General features: G+C 38.1%; 1 protein-coding gene across 7 annotated transcripts in view; it reads left to right on the top strand.

The window, feature by feature from the left end:
* The window catches only part of spag9a (sperm associated antigen 9a), a 36003-nt gene continuing 21772 nt past the window's right edge, over nt 1-14231 (top strand). For 4 of the 7 annotated variants that reach the window (XM_038276630.1, XM_038276627.1, XM_038276628.1 and 1 more), the window contains exons 1-6: nt 1-511; nt 6861-6981; nt 11049-11119; nt 11201-11289; nt 11412-11562; nt 14134-14223. In XM_038276630.1, coding sequence (XP_038132558.1) covers nt 212-511; nt 6861-6981; nt 11049-11119; nt 11201-11289; nt 11412-11562; nt 14134-14223 — 822 coding nt within the window. In that variant the 5' untranslated portion in view covers nt 1-211. The remainder of the gene's footprint in view (nt 512-6860; nt 6982-11048; nt 11120-11200; nt 11290-11411; nt 11563-14133; nt 14224-14231) is intronic. The other 3 variants (XM_038276629.1, XM_038276626.1, XM_038276631.1) reach the window with 2 other exon arrangements.

Raw genomic sequence — 14231 nt, 5'->3', positions numbered from 1 at the left:
TTGAATGCAGCACGAGACAAGCGAGGAATAAATAGGAAGATATCCACGTAGCTTGTGTTGCTTTGTATTATTTTATCCGTCCCAAATGTTTGCGTATGTTTAAAGAAAAAATATTTTTATTTAGGCGATATAGGCCTTCATAGTGGAGGGGTAAGGTGGATAAACCCCAAGCCGGTTGGTCCTTTTAGCTGAAAGGAAATAAGGACTAAAAATGGAGCTGGAAGACGGGGTTGTGTACCAGGACGACCCGGGGACATCTGCGATGATGTCGGAGCGGGTCTCGGGCCTGGCCAGCTCCATCTACCGCGAGTTCGAGAGACTCATCGGAAAGTACGACGAGGACGTGGTGAAGGAGCTGATGCCGCTGGTGGTGGCCGTGCTGGAGAACCTGGACTCCGTGTTCGCGGAGAACCAGGAGCACGAAGTGGAGCTGGAGCTTCTGAAGGAGGACAACGAGCAGCTCATCACCCAGTATGAGCGGGAGAAAGCGCTGAGGAAACACGCAGAGGAGGTGAGCCTTAGCAACCCTCAGCATCCACCTAATCACACGTGGCGTGGCAGCATCCACTGAGCCCACTGAAGATGTAAACAATACACCAGACTCAGCAGCTGGTTCTTCTGGTGAATAACCAGTGTAATAAAACTGTAATTAGTGAGTAGATACACTAAGCACATCCATAACCCTATATTTAAACCCATCAGATGGACCTGCCTGCTCATTGCATCAGATTGTGGAGTCACAGGTGACTCAGCATTTTGGGCCCCTACTTTTCTACATCATAGGCTGTCTGACTGCATCAAACACAAACAGACTGATAGATGTATAAATCACATCTATCTCTTAAATGTATTTATTCATTCTGAATCTGCCCATTCATTTTTTTTACACATTCAAATTATCTAAACATGAATTAAGTGGGAATATTATGGATGTTTCTGCACAAAGTCTCCATAATAACAAACAGTCAGAATGCAGGTAAACAAAATTTTAAAAGCATTTAACAACTTGCATTCATTTCAGAATGCGTTCAGGATCAATTAATAAATAATTAATTGATAATAATTAATGTGTTGGCCCCTTCAGAGCATTAGAAACATTTTTCTTTAAATAACTTTAGTTAAAGTCCTCCCATACTCCAGTTTTGACCTTAGAACATTTTGTTAACAACAGTGTTAACTGGCTACTGATAGACTCTTAACCACCATCTTTGTTTTAAGAAGTCAATGGGCAACTGACATTATATTGCATTCACCAAAGGAAAAAAAATCAGCTTATCTCATCATTACGAGATCAGTATCTCGTAATTATAAGCTATTATCTTGTAATTATGACACCTTTTCTCCTAATTACGAGATATGATCTCGTAATTAAGAGAAAAGATCTCCAAAATGAAAACACATTAAACCGACAACCCACTCATTGTTCAAGTTTCATGTAGAATATCAAGACTGTCCTTCCTGATCTCCTAAATATAACATATTATCTTATAATTACGAGATCTTATCTTGTAATTATGAGATCTTTTCTCATAATGTTGAGATCAGGATCTCAAAATTAAGAGATTGGTATCTTGAAATCATGAGATTTTTTCTCGTAATTATGTTTTATCTCGTAATTATGAAAAAAGATCTCATAATTAAGAGATTAAATCTCATAATTGCGAGATACCAATCTCGTAATTACAGTATGAGATAAGCTGTATGTTTTTTTTTTTCTTTGGTGAATGCAATACGCTTCTGTAGCGACTGGAGCTGAACTGGTTTGTTTATCACTAGGTGCACATGCAGAAACACACACCTACTCATTGCTTCAGACTGTTGGGATATGAACCCTCTGCTCACAGCCGTTTGGAAAACAGGTGGTGTAACTTTGATCAATACTGAAAATTATATAAATAAATCTGAAATCATGCATCTATATGTTATTATTAAATGTATTCATTTTAATTTGAATGAGGACTATTTTTGAACTGCAGCAAACTTTCTGTTTAAAACTTTTTTCAGATGCTATAATTATATGATTATATAATATAATATGTGTAACATTGGCTATTGATAGAATAACACTCTGAAATTATGATTTATAGTTGAAAAAGAAAAGCAGTTTTTTAATCTTGCAAACTTGAATACACTGAAGGTCTGGAATATATCTAAAGAGAGATTCAATTTGAAATGCAGCTTTAAGTTATTTGGAAACTGTGGGGTATTTCAACTAGGGCTGCAGCTAACCATTATTTTGCAAATCGATTAATTTGTTGATTATTTTTTCCATTTTATGAAATTATACCAGGTGAAACAAAAACTTTTCCACTTGACGAGTTCTGGATGGAACATATTGACAGACGAAAAAGTTTTTTAATCTTAAATGCAAAATGTTTACATATTTTTTTTTACTTTTGTGGTATAACTGCTCATCAAGGTGGGTTGCTCTGCCAGCTAAAGGCCTGTTTTAGAGTCTCTATACTTCAATTAATGATTAATCGTTTACTAAATTAGTTGACAATTATTTTAATAATCTATTAATCACGATAAATCAGATTATTTCTTTCAGCCCTAATTTTAAGTCATCGCCAGCTTGTACCTGCATATCATTCATTTCTAATAATATAGAGCTTGTTATGTCTTATAAGAAATAAGTTATAACGATTCCTGATCAAACAATAAACTTTAAGCTTCCCTCTGGTGGTTGATATTTATTTGACTCATATGATGCGTATCTTTTGTGCAGAACATCAGCAGATTGTGTAAATCTCCTTAATTTTTTTTATTGATGATGATGAGGATGATTACATAAAATAAGATCGGGCACAAAACAACCAAAAAATAAGAAGTTATGAGGTTGTATTTGGGAAAACAGACCAACGACTGTAAAATCTGTTCAGTGTAGGATTTGGGATTATCAGTTGATCTTTCTTACAATGTTGTTACTGTTATATCTCAATGAAAAACATCCTTCCAGCCTTCAAGTACCGTATTTTCACGACCATAAGGCGCACCGGACTAAAAGGCGCAGTCTCAGTTATGTGTGCCATTTCTGTATTTAACACACACATAAGGCGCACCGGACTATAGGGCGCGTTTTTTATATACAGGTACATGTCCTCTCAGGTGGATTTTCCCACTTAAAAACATATTAAAACTACTTTATTCCCACTGATCACAGCAAATAAAGCTGCAAGGTGTATTTATTACAAAGTATTATTCAAGCCTGGGAACCGGCATCGCTGATGACACAGGGCTGTGATTACTCCTCTGATACAGTTTATTGAGGCATAAATTAACTTAAAACATAGGCAGGATAATAATCTGGATGAACTGACTGCAGTGATTAAATTTTCAGGTGGACTTTCTCACTTAAAAAGATTTAGATTATTTAGATGAAAAAACACCTGCGGAGGTGAGCCCGTATGCGCCGTGGACCATAGGCTGCTGTTGAATTAAGTTTTCAGGTAGAAAAATAGAGCGGGAGCAAAACTGAGTATAATTGTGCTTTATTAATATATTTATTTCAGAGTATTAATCAAACCCCTCAAAGTCCTCATCCTCTGTTTCTGAATTAAACAGCTGCGCTAAATCCGACATGCCAGTTTCCCCTTCTGCGCTGTCAGTCACTTTCCGTGCAGCGCAGCTCCTCAGAAATAATGCCGGCTTTTGCAAAAGCTTGAACAACAGAGCCAGCAGATACGTTAGTCCAAGCATCTACAATCCATCCGCAAACGGTGGCGTAACTTGCCCGGCGCTGCCTCCCACTTTTCCTGAAACTGTGGTCTCCGTCTGTCATCCATCGCTCCCACGCCGCTCGCAGCCTTACTTTGAACGGCCGCTTCACACCGATGTTGAGCGGTGGAAGCTCCTTTGTCAGACCCCCGGGATAACGGCGAGCACAGCGTTCATTTGATTCACCTTTTTTTTCACATCGGCTGGGAGATGGGCACGCAGCAATGGTGATGCGTGGAAAAAAACACCTAGTCTTCTCAGATACACCTGCCTCAGCCACGCATCCATACGGAGCCACCCAGCCTTATACGCGCGTCAACCATTGACTTTGCATGTAAACTCGCTGCTTCTGCTGCACCTGCTGGGTCCGGTTCACACCGATGTCGAGCGGTTGAACAGCGAGCACAGCGTTAATTTGTTTCCCCATGTTTTTCACATCAGCTGTGAGATGGGCACGCATGGAGTTACATATTAACAGCGATTGTGAGGGGTGGAAAAAAAAAAACACCTGGTCTCCTTACATTCAGCCACTCTTTCATCATCTCCTCAATGAGGTGGTCTCAAAAGTCGCAGTTACAACACACATAGGGCGCACCGCACCATAGGGCGCACCGCACATTTTGAGGAAAAAAAAAGACGTCTAAGTGCGCCTTATTGTCGTGAAAATACGGTAAACCAAATACTAGATATAAATCTCAGCACTATCCTTCCATCTCCTAAGCAGTTGCTGTAAACTATGATATTTTTGTTAGTATTTAATTGTTATATTAATAAGTGGTGAAAAAAAGCAGAAAATTGCCAAAAGTTGCTTGTAGTTGTAAAATTAAGCAGTAAAATTGTGCTTTTTTTAACTTACACTTTTTTCAGGATCCTCCCTAATGCATATGTTTACTTTAAACCCTAGCATTTACAAATGTGTTGTTGTACTGTGGTTACAGTAAAGCTTAGAATATAGAGAAAGGAATTACATGATGTGTACATTTTAAAAGGGGAAGCTCACTTTCTTTACAGCGCATTTGCAGGATAACTGTTCATGTGTGTCATGTGTTTAGGAAAGGATAATTCCCAACTTGTGCCCATGTTTGTTTATAGTATCCTCACTGGGATTCTGTTTTTGTGTGAATGCTGATTTGATGTGACTCTGACCGTCTGCCGCAGCGTTTGTCTTTGGCTCACTGCTCTGTCACAGCCGGCTAACTGGCCCAGCACTTCTAGTTAATTTACTGAGGCACTAAGGAGCAGGGAGACAGAAGACACAATAACACACAGATGTTAAATTAAATCCACACACAAATTATTTAATATCATAAAACTGCCATTTTTAGATTATCCAGTGACTGGTGGTTGAAGAGAAAGCAGAAAGGGACACATCAGGCCTGCTGGTTACTTCCAGGTCATCTCCTCCTTTGTCGAACTACAAACATCTTCCAGCCTCTATTTTGGCATTTTTTTCTTTGTCTCACTATTTCTGTTTCTAGCCTCAATGGACCCTAAGAGAACTACAAGAAAGGATGCTGCCTCCACTTGAATGCAGCCTTTAAAAAAAATTGTGCATTTTACCTATTGATGTATAGCTTTATTTGTAGTGATAAAGTGGGCTACCACAAAGTGTCCATTAAGGATTTAAAGCTAGTTGTTCACTGGATTATTACTGCAGGATTATTACCTATCTGATCCTATTTTGATTTGATTTAATCTGATAAACAAATGCATTTGAAGAAGCAGAGATAAATAGATAATTGTTGTTTTTTGTTTTTTTTTGGACCTTCAGGAATGAAGCTAACAAAACAAGTAAACCGGCCTTTGTTTTTGTTTATTTTTGAAACCAGCAGTAGGATCTTAGATTTGATTCAAGTCTTAGAATGTTTTAAATGTTACCCTTTTTATTTGTATAGCAATTTAAAGGCACACCGTGAAATATTTGACCACTTGGGGCGCTAGTGTTGCAGCGCTGTAAAAGTAAACAAACAGTCAGCTGGCCAGCCTCCTGTGTCTTTAGAGGTTTCCCTGCTTACACACAGCTGAATTTTACTGATTGCTGATTAACAGGCTTTTGCTGAACTGAATTGATCAGAATCAGCTGTGCTGATGAAACAGTTTCATGGACGTAAAAGATTATCACTACCATGTTCTACTGGTTTTGTTTTATAAAAGTGGGAAGTAGTCGTTTACGCGGAATGCCTGAGATTTACACATTTAGGTTGTGAGGTTGCTAGCTTTTTATTGTACCATGCTAGCTTTCTCTGCCTGCTTTTCTACTAATCATTGGAAATAATAGCAAAGATATTTAACTGTATACTAGGAGCACACGCTGCTGCTCTCTGGAGAGCACAACTGGCCGCTCGGCAGTCGGCACGGAGGACCAGCGGTGGAGTGCAGTGAACAGCCACAGCCTGCTAGCTTTCTGTGCCCTTCATTTGCTTCTACTAAACATCAATAATAACAAAGATATATTACTGTATACTAGGAGCACACACTGCTGGTGGAAAAATAGTTACATGACTATATAAAAGTCTGTGGCCGTAAATCGGTACGTTCTACCAGGTCACATGACCTGGTCAAAGTCAGTGCATGTTTTCTTACATAGGCGGTATTTTAGGGCGGGAGCCTCACCGATAAAATTGATAGTGTCAAGCGCCGTATATTGGCCTGTGGAATCAGTTATAATAACTCATATACATCAACACTTTAGGTCACAAAGTCTGCAGTGTGCCTTTAAATTGATTTACTCTGCACTCATAATATGGCAAGCATTTGAAGGTATTTGTACTTTAAAGCTAGAGTAAAGTGCCAGCATGAGGATGGGAGACCACACCGAGGCCTCGGCTTGCTCAGCTGGACAGGAAGTGGACACATACAGACAACATTCTTTCCCATCCGGGGGTCCGCCCAGAGTGGAATTGATAGAAACCAAAGTATAAGACCCAGATTAAGGAGTTTTGAAACATTTAGGATAAAAATATGTAATGGGCGATTAAAACAGCAACTTATCCTGCAGTGCATCCTTTTTATCAACTGGAAATCAAAGCAGAGCTCACCTGTCAAACCGTAAATGCTAAAAGAGATACTGTACGAAGGCTTTAAAGTGATTTCTAGTTTGCAAAACTTAGCCTTGTTTGCGTGTCTGTGTTTGCTTCATGTAGAAATTCATCGAGTTTGAAGACACTCATGAGCAGGAGAAGAAAGACCTACAGAACAATGTGGACCGGATGGAGTCTCAGTCACGGCAACTGGAACTCAAAATCAAGAACTATGCAGACCAGAGTAAGCACCCACCCACACTGACATGAACACTTTGATTCCATGTGCTGTAAAATGCACCATGCAAATGCTTTATTATCAAATTATTTAGGTCTATTATGGTTGCAGCAATACCAAACAGGGCAATTATCCAGAATATTTCACAGGGAAATAAATAAACAAAGGTGCTTCCAATGAAAATAATATCCAGACTTACTCTTAATCATGTACTTCTATCAAAGAAAACTTTTTTTTACATTCTAACTTTACAGAGGAAGTAATCATGGCAGTAATCATGTAATCATGGCAATTTTTCCCCCTGAGAAATACATTTTAGGAGGATATTTTGAGAACCAAACCTTTTTTAGTAGGCATTAACAATGCTGTTCAGAGTAGATCATTTTTTAATTAGAATGGATCTAACAGGTACTGAGCCGCTAACGGATGCTAACCGTGCCAATGCAAGAGTTGTAGCTGTGGATCTGAGCCTGTTGAAAATTGTGCAACCTTCAACCTTTTGAAAAATCTTGACCTTAACTGGAAACGTCCTCAGAGCTCAAGTATTGAGCCCACTTTTCAAGCACCTTCTATCAGCTGTACTTGCTTTATTTACTTTAGCAGTGGCTTCAGACGTCAGCACCCTCTTGTTTGTGCAATGCTGCGTTCATGTCCTCTATAGAACTTCAAGTTTCACATTGATGCGTTTAGGGACTGAAACATGTTACAGTTGGATTTTACATGAATTGTTACTTGATAGTACCGATGAAACTCAGTTGTTACCAATAAAAGTATAGAAATTCGGTTCCCATCCTGAGATCAAAGCAGTTCACAGCTGCTTCAGTGAATAACTGATTGTGCAATCATTTCTATACTTGTTATTTTACAAAAGTAAAAACCTGGAAGGTTCATTCTTTTTCTTTCACTCTCTAGTCTGTATATAGAGGTGGACAGGAGATGGGACAGGTGGTAATGTCTCCCCGACTTTTGTATTCGTGCTGTAAAAAAAAGAAAGAAGGGTTCATTTATGTGTTAACTTTAGCAGCCTTAGCTTTAAGGTGTTTGAGGTTTTTTTTCATCAGCTCCTCCCGCCGTCTCTTTTTTCATCTCTTTCCTCCAAGTCTTGAGTTCTTTTCCAAATATAGGTCTGAGGCACATCAAACAGATTAAAGATAGCTCCATCTTTTTCTTGATCAGATGTTCTTGTATTGTATTGCTTATATCTAATAACAAGCTTTTCATCTTTCGATTTTAAATATGCCATTGCAACAATTATGAGGATCTTTTCATCCTCTAGGTATTCTATGCATGTGTAATGCATCATATGTTTGGGCGGAGTGTTATATATAGGATTATGGGATTGGTATGATTTCCATTATGCGGCGGTGCATTAGCACTCATCTCACTGGATTAAGAGGATGTCTTGGTGAAAAACTTGGATTTGCAGACTGAGTTGTGCACAAAGCAACAGCTCTGGTTAAAGTGAGTCATTCACTTAGAGCTTAGAGAAAGACGACACCCCCTCTTCACATTTTTGAATACGTAATTCTCCTTGACTCACAGAGCTTTAAAATTGAAATATTTTCATTGCACTCACAGTCCAGTCATTCATAGGTTGGACCTTAATCACTGTCCTTCCCTGTGGTAAATCATTCATGCATTCCTGCATGCTGTATAACTTGATTGCTTTGAACCATGGTCCACAGCTACTTTGCAGTCAGTAAGGCAATAGTCAACACACATTCCCAAGGTCTCTGAGAACTGCCTAAAGTTTTTCAAATCTTCTTTATTTCTGCAAGATTTCCCCCATGTTTTGGTGATTTATTTTGTCAATCACCGTGTCTCCTAAATGGGATCTAATGACTTTGGGCATAAAAAAAAAAATGCTACCTAAAAGACATCTCATCAGGATGGAAAGAGATATTTCTTACATATATTATAAGACATCACAATGCAAAAGTTGTTTTAGTAACGGCATTCAAACAGAAGAAGGAAATGACTTATTTTCCTGTCCTTTAGGTTTTTTTTTTGTAAATATCCTGTATGGCTGCATATTTCATTTTAAACTAAACTTTCTCCATATTTATGGCCAGATTTCAGTTTCTACACCAACGGTGTTTCTACTATGATGAATATTGTATTTCTTCTTAAATAAAGCATGTGTCAGAGACATGCTGGGTATAATAGGCAACAATATGTAGAATGTTTGATGTAGAATTTGATCATTGCATTCACTGATTGCAATGATGACGTATTCCCAGTTTTCAATAGAAATAGAAATAGTAGTTCAGAGGATGTGGTTACCTTTTTTTTTTTTTATAAGCAAGAAGATGTTGCAAGATTTGGCACTTCCAGAGCCACCATAGCTGTGAGTGGGGGCTTGGAATGCATGGTGCTAATTAAATATGGCAGCAACTAATGGTTATCTTACTAATAGATTAGTCTTTTTACTATTTCTTTCAATCGACCCTATAATTAGCCATGGTATGGTGCATAATAGGAGATTTTTTTAGAGTTAAAATCAAGGGAAGCTAAAACAAGGCTGTTTTGGCTTAATTATTAGAGACAGACAATCTGCTAAATCTGCTATCTGTTATCATTGTCATTTTTAATCATGTATGTGGAGAAAGAAAAAAAAACAATATCGGACTAAAAATAGTCCCCCCTAAAAAACTGGCAGCTCCTATCAGGGATTAGATAGACTGCTGTCAAAATAATCTGCATCAGCTTTAAAAAATCTCTATTGCTCAATCTCTGTTTATGACTTCTCTGTCTGTTATTCTCTCTGTAAATGGCATTATTTAGAGTCCATAAGCTCCATTTAACAATTAGTTAGTAGTTAATTAGTTAGTAGTTAATTGGTAATTATATCATTAATCTTCTGATCACAACTAATCCAAATAATTGTTTCAGTCCTAATAGTAAACATTATTTTAATTTAGGAGACGTGTTTCTGATTCCATAGTTTTAAAATGGGAACTGCCTTCTGGAACGATTATATTTCTTTACAGAGTGTCCTCTAAACCAGTGATTCCCAACCAGCGCCACTAGTAGCCCTAGTGGTCCGCCACTACATTGCATTAGGTACTTGAAAATGTTTTAAATTTCACTTCCCAGATAAAGAAATACCATAAACTAGGGCTGTATGGATTTTTGCTCTGTACAGACGCAAATACAAAATAAACCAAGGTTTTATCAACCAGAAAGATTAAAAAAAATGTCCAAATCAAAATTTTCATGAGAGACTTAGAGTGGGTATCGGTGCTGTACACCTGTACTACTCACTCACATACTTCTCTGCGAGCGAGAGCTAGAAGACGGAGCAAAGACAAAGGTGCTTTGCCAAAACAAACGCTGTCTGGTTTGTACACAGATAGAAGAAACGATGGGAGGGTGAAGTTAAGCGAACTGTTAATAAGCCTATATAATTTTAAATATCTATGGTTAAAATGTGCTGAAAACAAAGCTAAAGTTTGTCCAATGAAAGTGAATATGATCAGCATTAAAAAGTAATTTTATTAAATTCCATATTATTTCATTTTTAGTTATTTATCCCAGACTTATTCTGGTTGTTGTCTATGTTCAGTTCAAGACTAGTTCTTCAGATTTGATGAGTCAAACCATTAAATAAAATCCCTCCATGTGTCAAAAATCCACACTCTGGTGAGAAATTGTGTGGCAGCATGTAAAAGCTGAAGCTGCTGTAACTGATAGTATTCAGGCTTTCCTCAGCAGGCCTGTCTGCAACAGCAGCTCACTGTGTGCTTCAGTCTAAAGCTGATGTACTAATAGGGGATTATGTATATTTGTACTCCCCCCCCCACCAACACATAAATCCTTTTTGCTGATTTTATTCGCTCTGCTTCCCCAAAAAGCTTACTCTGCAAAGTTAAATAATATACAAGCTTAAATTTCTACGATTTTTGAAGTCAGCAATCATGCTAAAGCTTAAAAAACTATTAACCTAACATTTTTGTTAGGAGTTTTTCATTCCTATCTTTTCGTTTTCTGTATAAAATCTTTACCTTTCCTTGTTCTCCATTTTTATAAACAACCGCCTGACACTAACAGTTTATTGTTTTTGTCCGATTCAGTCAGCAGGTTAGAGGAGCGTGAGCTAGAACTGAAAAAGGAATACAACGCTCTGCATCAGCGGCACTCGGAGGTAAGGTGAAAGAAAGAGGAAACCATAAATAAAACCCTGTGAGATCTTCTTCTCTTGAGCGTTTTGCCTCTACTTGTGCAGATGATCCATAATTACATGGAGCATGTGGAGAGGATCAAAATGCAGCAGATTAGTGAGACGTCTGAATCAACACCTGGAAGCCGGGTCAGGTGATGCAAACCCTTTGCATTGTTTGGTTGTAGATAGGAACCACCTTCAAATGAAGATAATATACCAGTAAATTGGTCTTTGCCTTTTTTGGCTTGAAACCCGTATTTTAATTTCTCCATAGGAGAGAGCGGCCTCTTTCTTTGGGGATTTTTCCCTCCTCTGGTGGACCTTCTCTGATAATTCCTGATGCCCACACCAGAGCGGAGACGCCGGGCGCAGAGAGCTGGAGGTTCACTGATGGAGCTCAATCACGCTCCAACACTAGTCTGAAGGTTGGTATACTGGTAGCTCACCAATGGCCTGTTTTTGGTTGGATCTTTCTATCAGAGAATAATTTCATGCTTCCTTCAGCTGACTCTACATCAGGCTTCTGACTCATGGAGGCATTTGGAAATAGGCCTTTGAAAAGCCTGTCAGGTATTGTTTTAAACACCTGATAGTCTAAAACTAAATAACATCTTAAAGGTATCGTGGAGGATTTTAGCAAACTCTCCACTTTAAAAAGAAATGCACATGCACAACCCTGTTCCTGCTCCCGAGAGGGAACGCCTATTAAACGCTTGCGAGAGCATGCACGAGCCTATTTCTCCCATAGCTCATACAAGCTTACTGTGCCCTAATGTCCACCCTAACCCCTAAACCCCTCAATCACTATATAGAGCGGGGACTATAGAGTGGACTTTCTAGTGAATTCAGTTAACTGACCGTTTGGGCAGATGATCACTGATTTTTGCTCCCCATTGGTCACTTAACTCCTCCTCCACTGCGCGGAGCCTGCGCCATCTTTGTTATAAGTCGCTGCTGTCGGATAGCGACAGCCTATGGTGACATTCCATATCCATGTCACTTTTTCTGTTATGACCCTCGGCCATTTTCAAGAGCCGCTGTGAGAAAGGTGAGCTTAATGACTGTCTGAAACCGTAGCTCACCACAGATATATGGCCGAAAGTGCGCATGCGCAGAAAAAGATAGCTAATGGGGACGAGCACATAGGACGGCCTTATGTAAACATGTCCCTAGAATGATTGAGGACCACTTATTCAGATGATCCACCTGGAAATAAAAGATTGTCCTCTATCTATGGGGTTGTAATTAATATTTTTCATCAGATAACATGCATTCATCACCTAAAAAAAAAAATTAAAATCTGTGAATAAATACTTTAGATTTAGCCACATTTTTTGTTATTTCAGGTTTTCCAATGAAGCCATCTGAGTGATGAGTTGGGCTGAAATCCCAAAGAGTAAGAAGGCCTTTGATAAGACTGTTTACCATTTGAGGGGGTCTCTGACAAGGCCCCCTCTGTTATCAGGCCCTTTAAGGCACTGATGAATATTCAAGCTTCCTCTTCAATGGCAGCAAGGAAGTTAAAAAATTTGTCACGCAGCGGTTAATATTTGTGAATATTCTCCATTAAGTTTGCTTAACTGCAAATATTAATTTACAGGGTCTTTATTTTTTCTTTTGCAAATAAATTTTTTTCCTGATTCTCAAGCCAATTTCAGTATAAGAATATAGAACCTGTGTAAATAGATTTTTAATGATAATTTTTAATTATTTGTAAAATTAGTGTATCTCTCCACACATTTGTTAAAACTCTTGTAAGGTGCAGGTGTTAGGCTGATGCTCATTTTTTATTTATGTATTTTTATTTAGATAATGCTGTATTGTTATTACATATTTTTCTTGGCAGAGATTATGAGAGTAGGGACTGAGAGGGTGGCAGCATTGTTTCATCCTGCTGCTGTTTTTTTTTTCATGCTGTTAAAAATGGGACATCAGCTCTGCAGAGCAGGGAATTATGGGAACGATGCTGATGGATGGCAGCATTCAGTCACAGAGAGAAAAAGCTGCAAACCTAACAGAGGTTATGTAATCATAGGATGTTTTCTATAAAATCTGGGGATTTTTTTATATGAATGAGGGAGCTTCTATTTAAACAGATTTATTTATTTATTTGGTTTATCTTGTATTCTAAGGACAGATTAGTAGCATTTGATTAAATGTATGTCGCTGCTTGTTAGTCAATGTTAATAATATTCATTCGGGAAAAAAAAGGGAACAGCAGGGAGTTTGATAAAAAAAAACATCTTAAAAGAGGCTAAGTTGTTTTAGCTTTTACTGTGCAACTTTCGGAAACATAGGAAAATAGGGTTTTCTCACAATGATCTTTTATATTATTTTGAATAAATCAAGTAAATTTTTTCAGCTTTGTGTTTGCAGAGTGCAAACGTCAATAAAAATATATTTATAATTGTTGAAATTTTGAATTGCCTTATAGAAATTCAATGATGATAGTCTAAAATGTGAGGGTTTTTTATTGTTTTACAGACAACTAGGAGAGAGGAGAAACAGATGTTCAGGCATTAGAAATTCTCAATCATCTGGAAAATGATGATTTTAATTTTCCTTTCTCTATATATTACTCTTTGGATACAATTTATTAAGTTTTATTATTGATTTTACACCGAAACTGTTTAGAAATTAGCGCCCATAACAACTTTTAGTGGACCTATAGATAAGTAAAAAATGTTACAATTCAATCAGCCTTAAAAGTCCTTTTCATTAATTATGAACATTATTGAGTAGAGAACAGTGCATGGCTTACATATTTAAAATTAATAAAGTTTCCTTAGATCACCCTAAAACAAAAACTGTTTGGTCCCTGCGATCTGAGCTGGAAGAACAACCAACAGTTATCCACTTAAGCGGCTGCCCAGGCTTACAGGGTCATGAATGCACCTATCCATTTCACTTCACAGTCATACACACTTTTGAGTGTCTGCATTCCTGCTGAACTGCTTCTGCACATGCAAGCCTTATTCTTACTCTCCCTCCCGTAGCAGTTGGACTTTGCCGAGCCCCCAAAGGAAAGGGAGGGTAAGAGTGCGCGGGACCCTACTTGGGGGAATTCACTGGCAGACGACTGCAAGGTAGTTGG

This window comes from Cyprinodon tularosa, unplaced genomic scaffold (genome assembly GCF_016077235.1).
Source record: "Cyprinodon tularosa strain WSP-4 unplaced genomic scaffold, ASM1607723v1 ctg126, whole genome shotgun sequence".
In the NCBI taxonomy this organism is placed as follows: domain Eukaryota; kingdom Metazoa; phylum Chordata; class Actinopteri; order Cyprinodontiformes; family Cyprinodontidae; genus Cyprinodon; species Cyprinodon tularosa.
The sequence above is the reverse complement of the archived record's forward strand: the minus strand, read 5'-3'. Positions and strand labels throughout refer to the sequence as shown.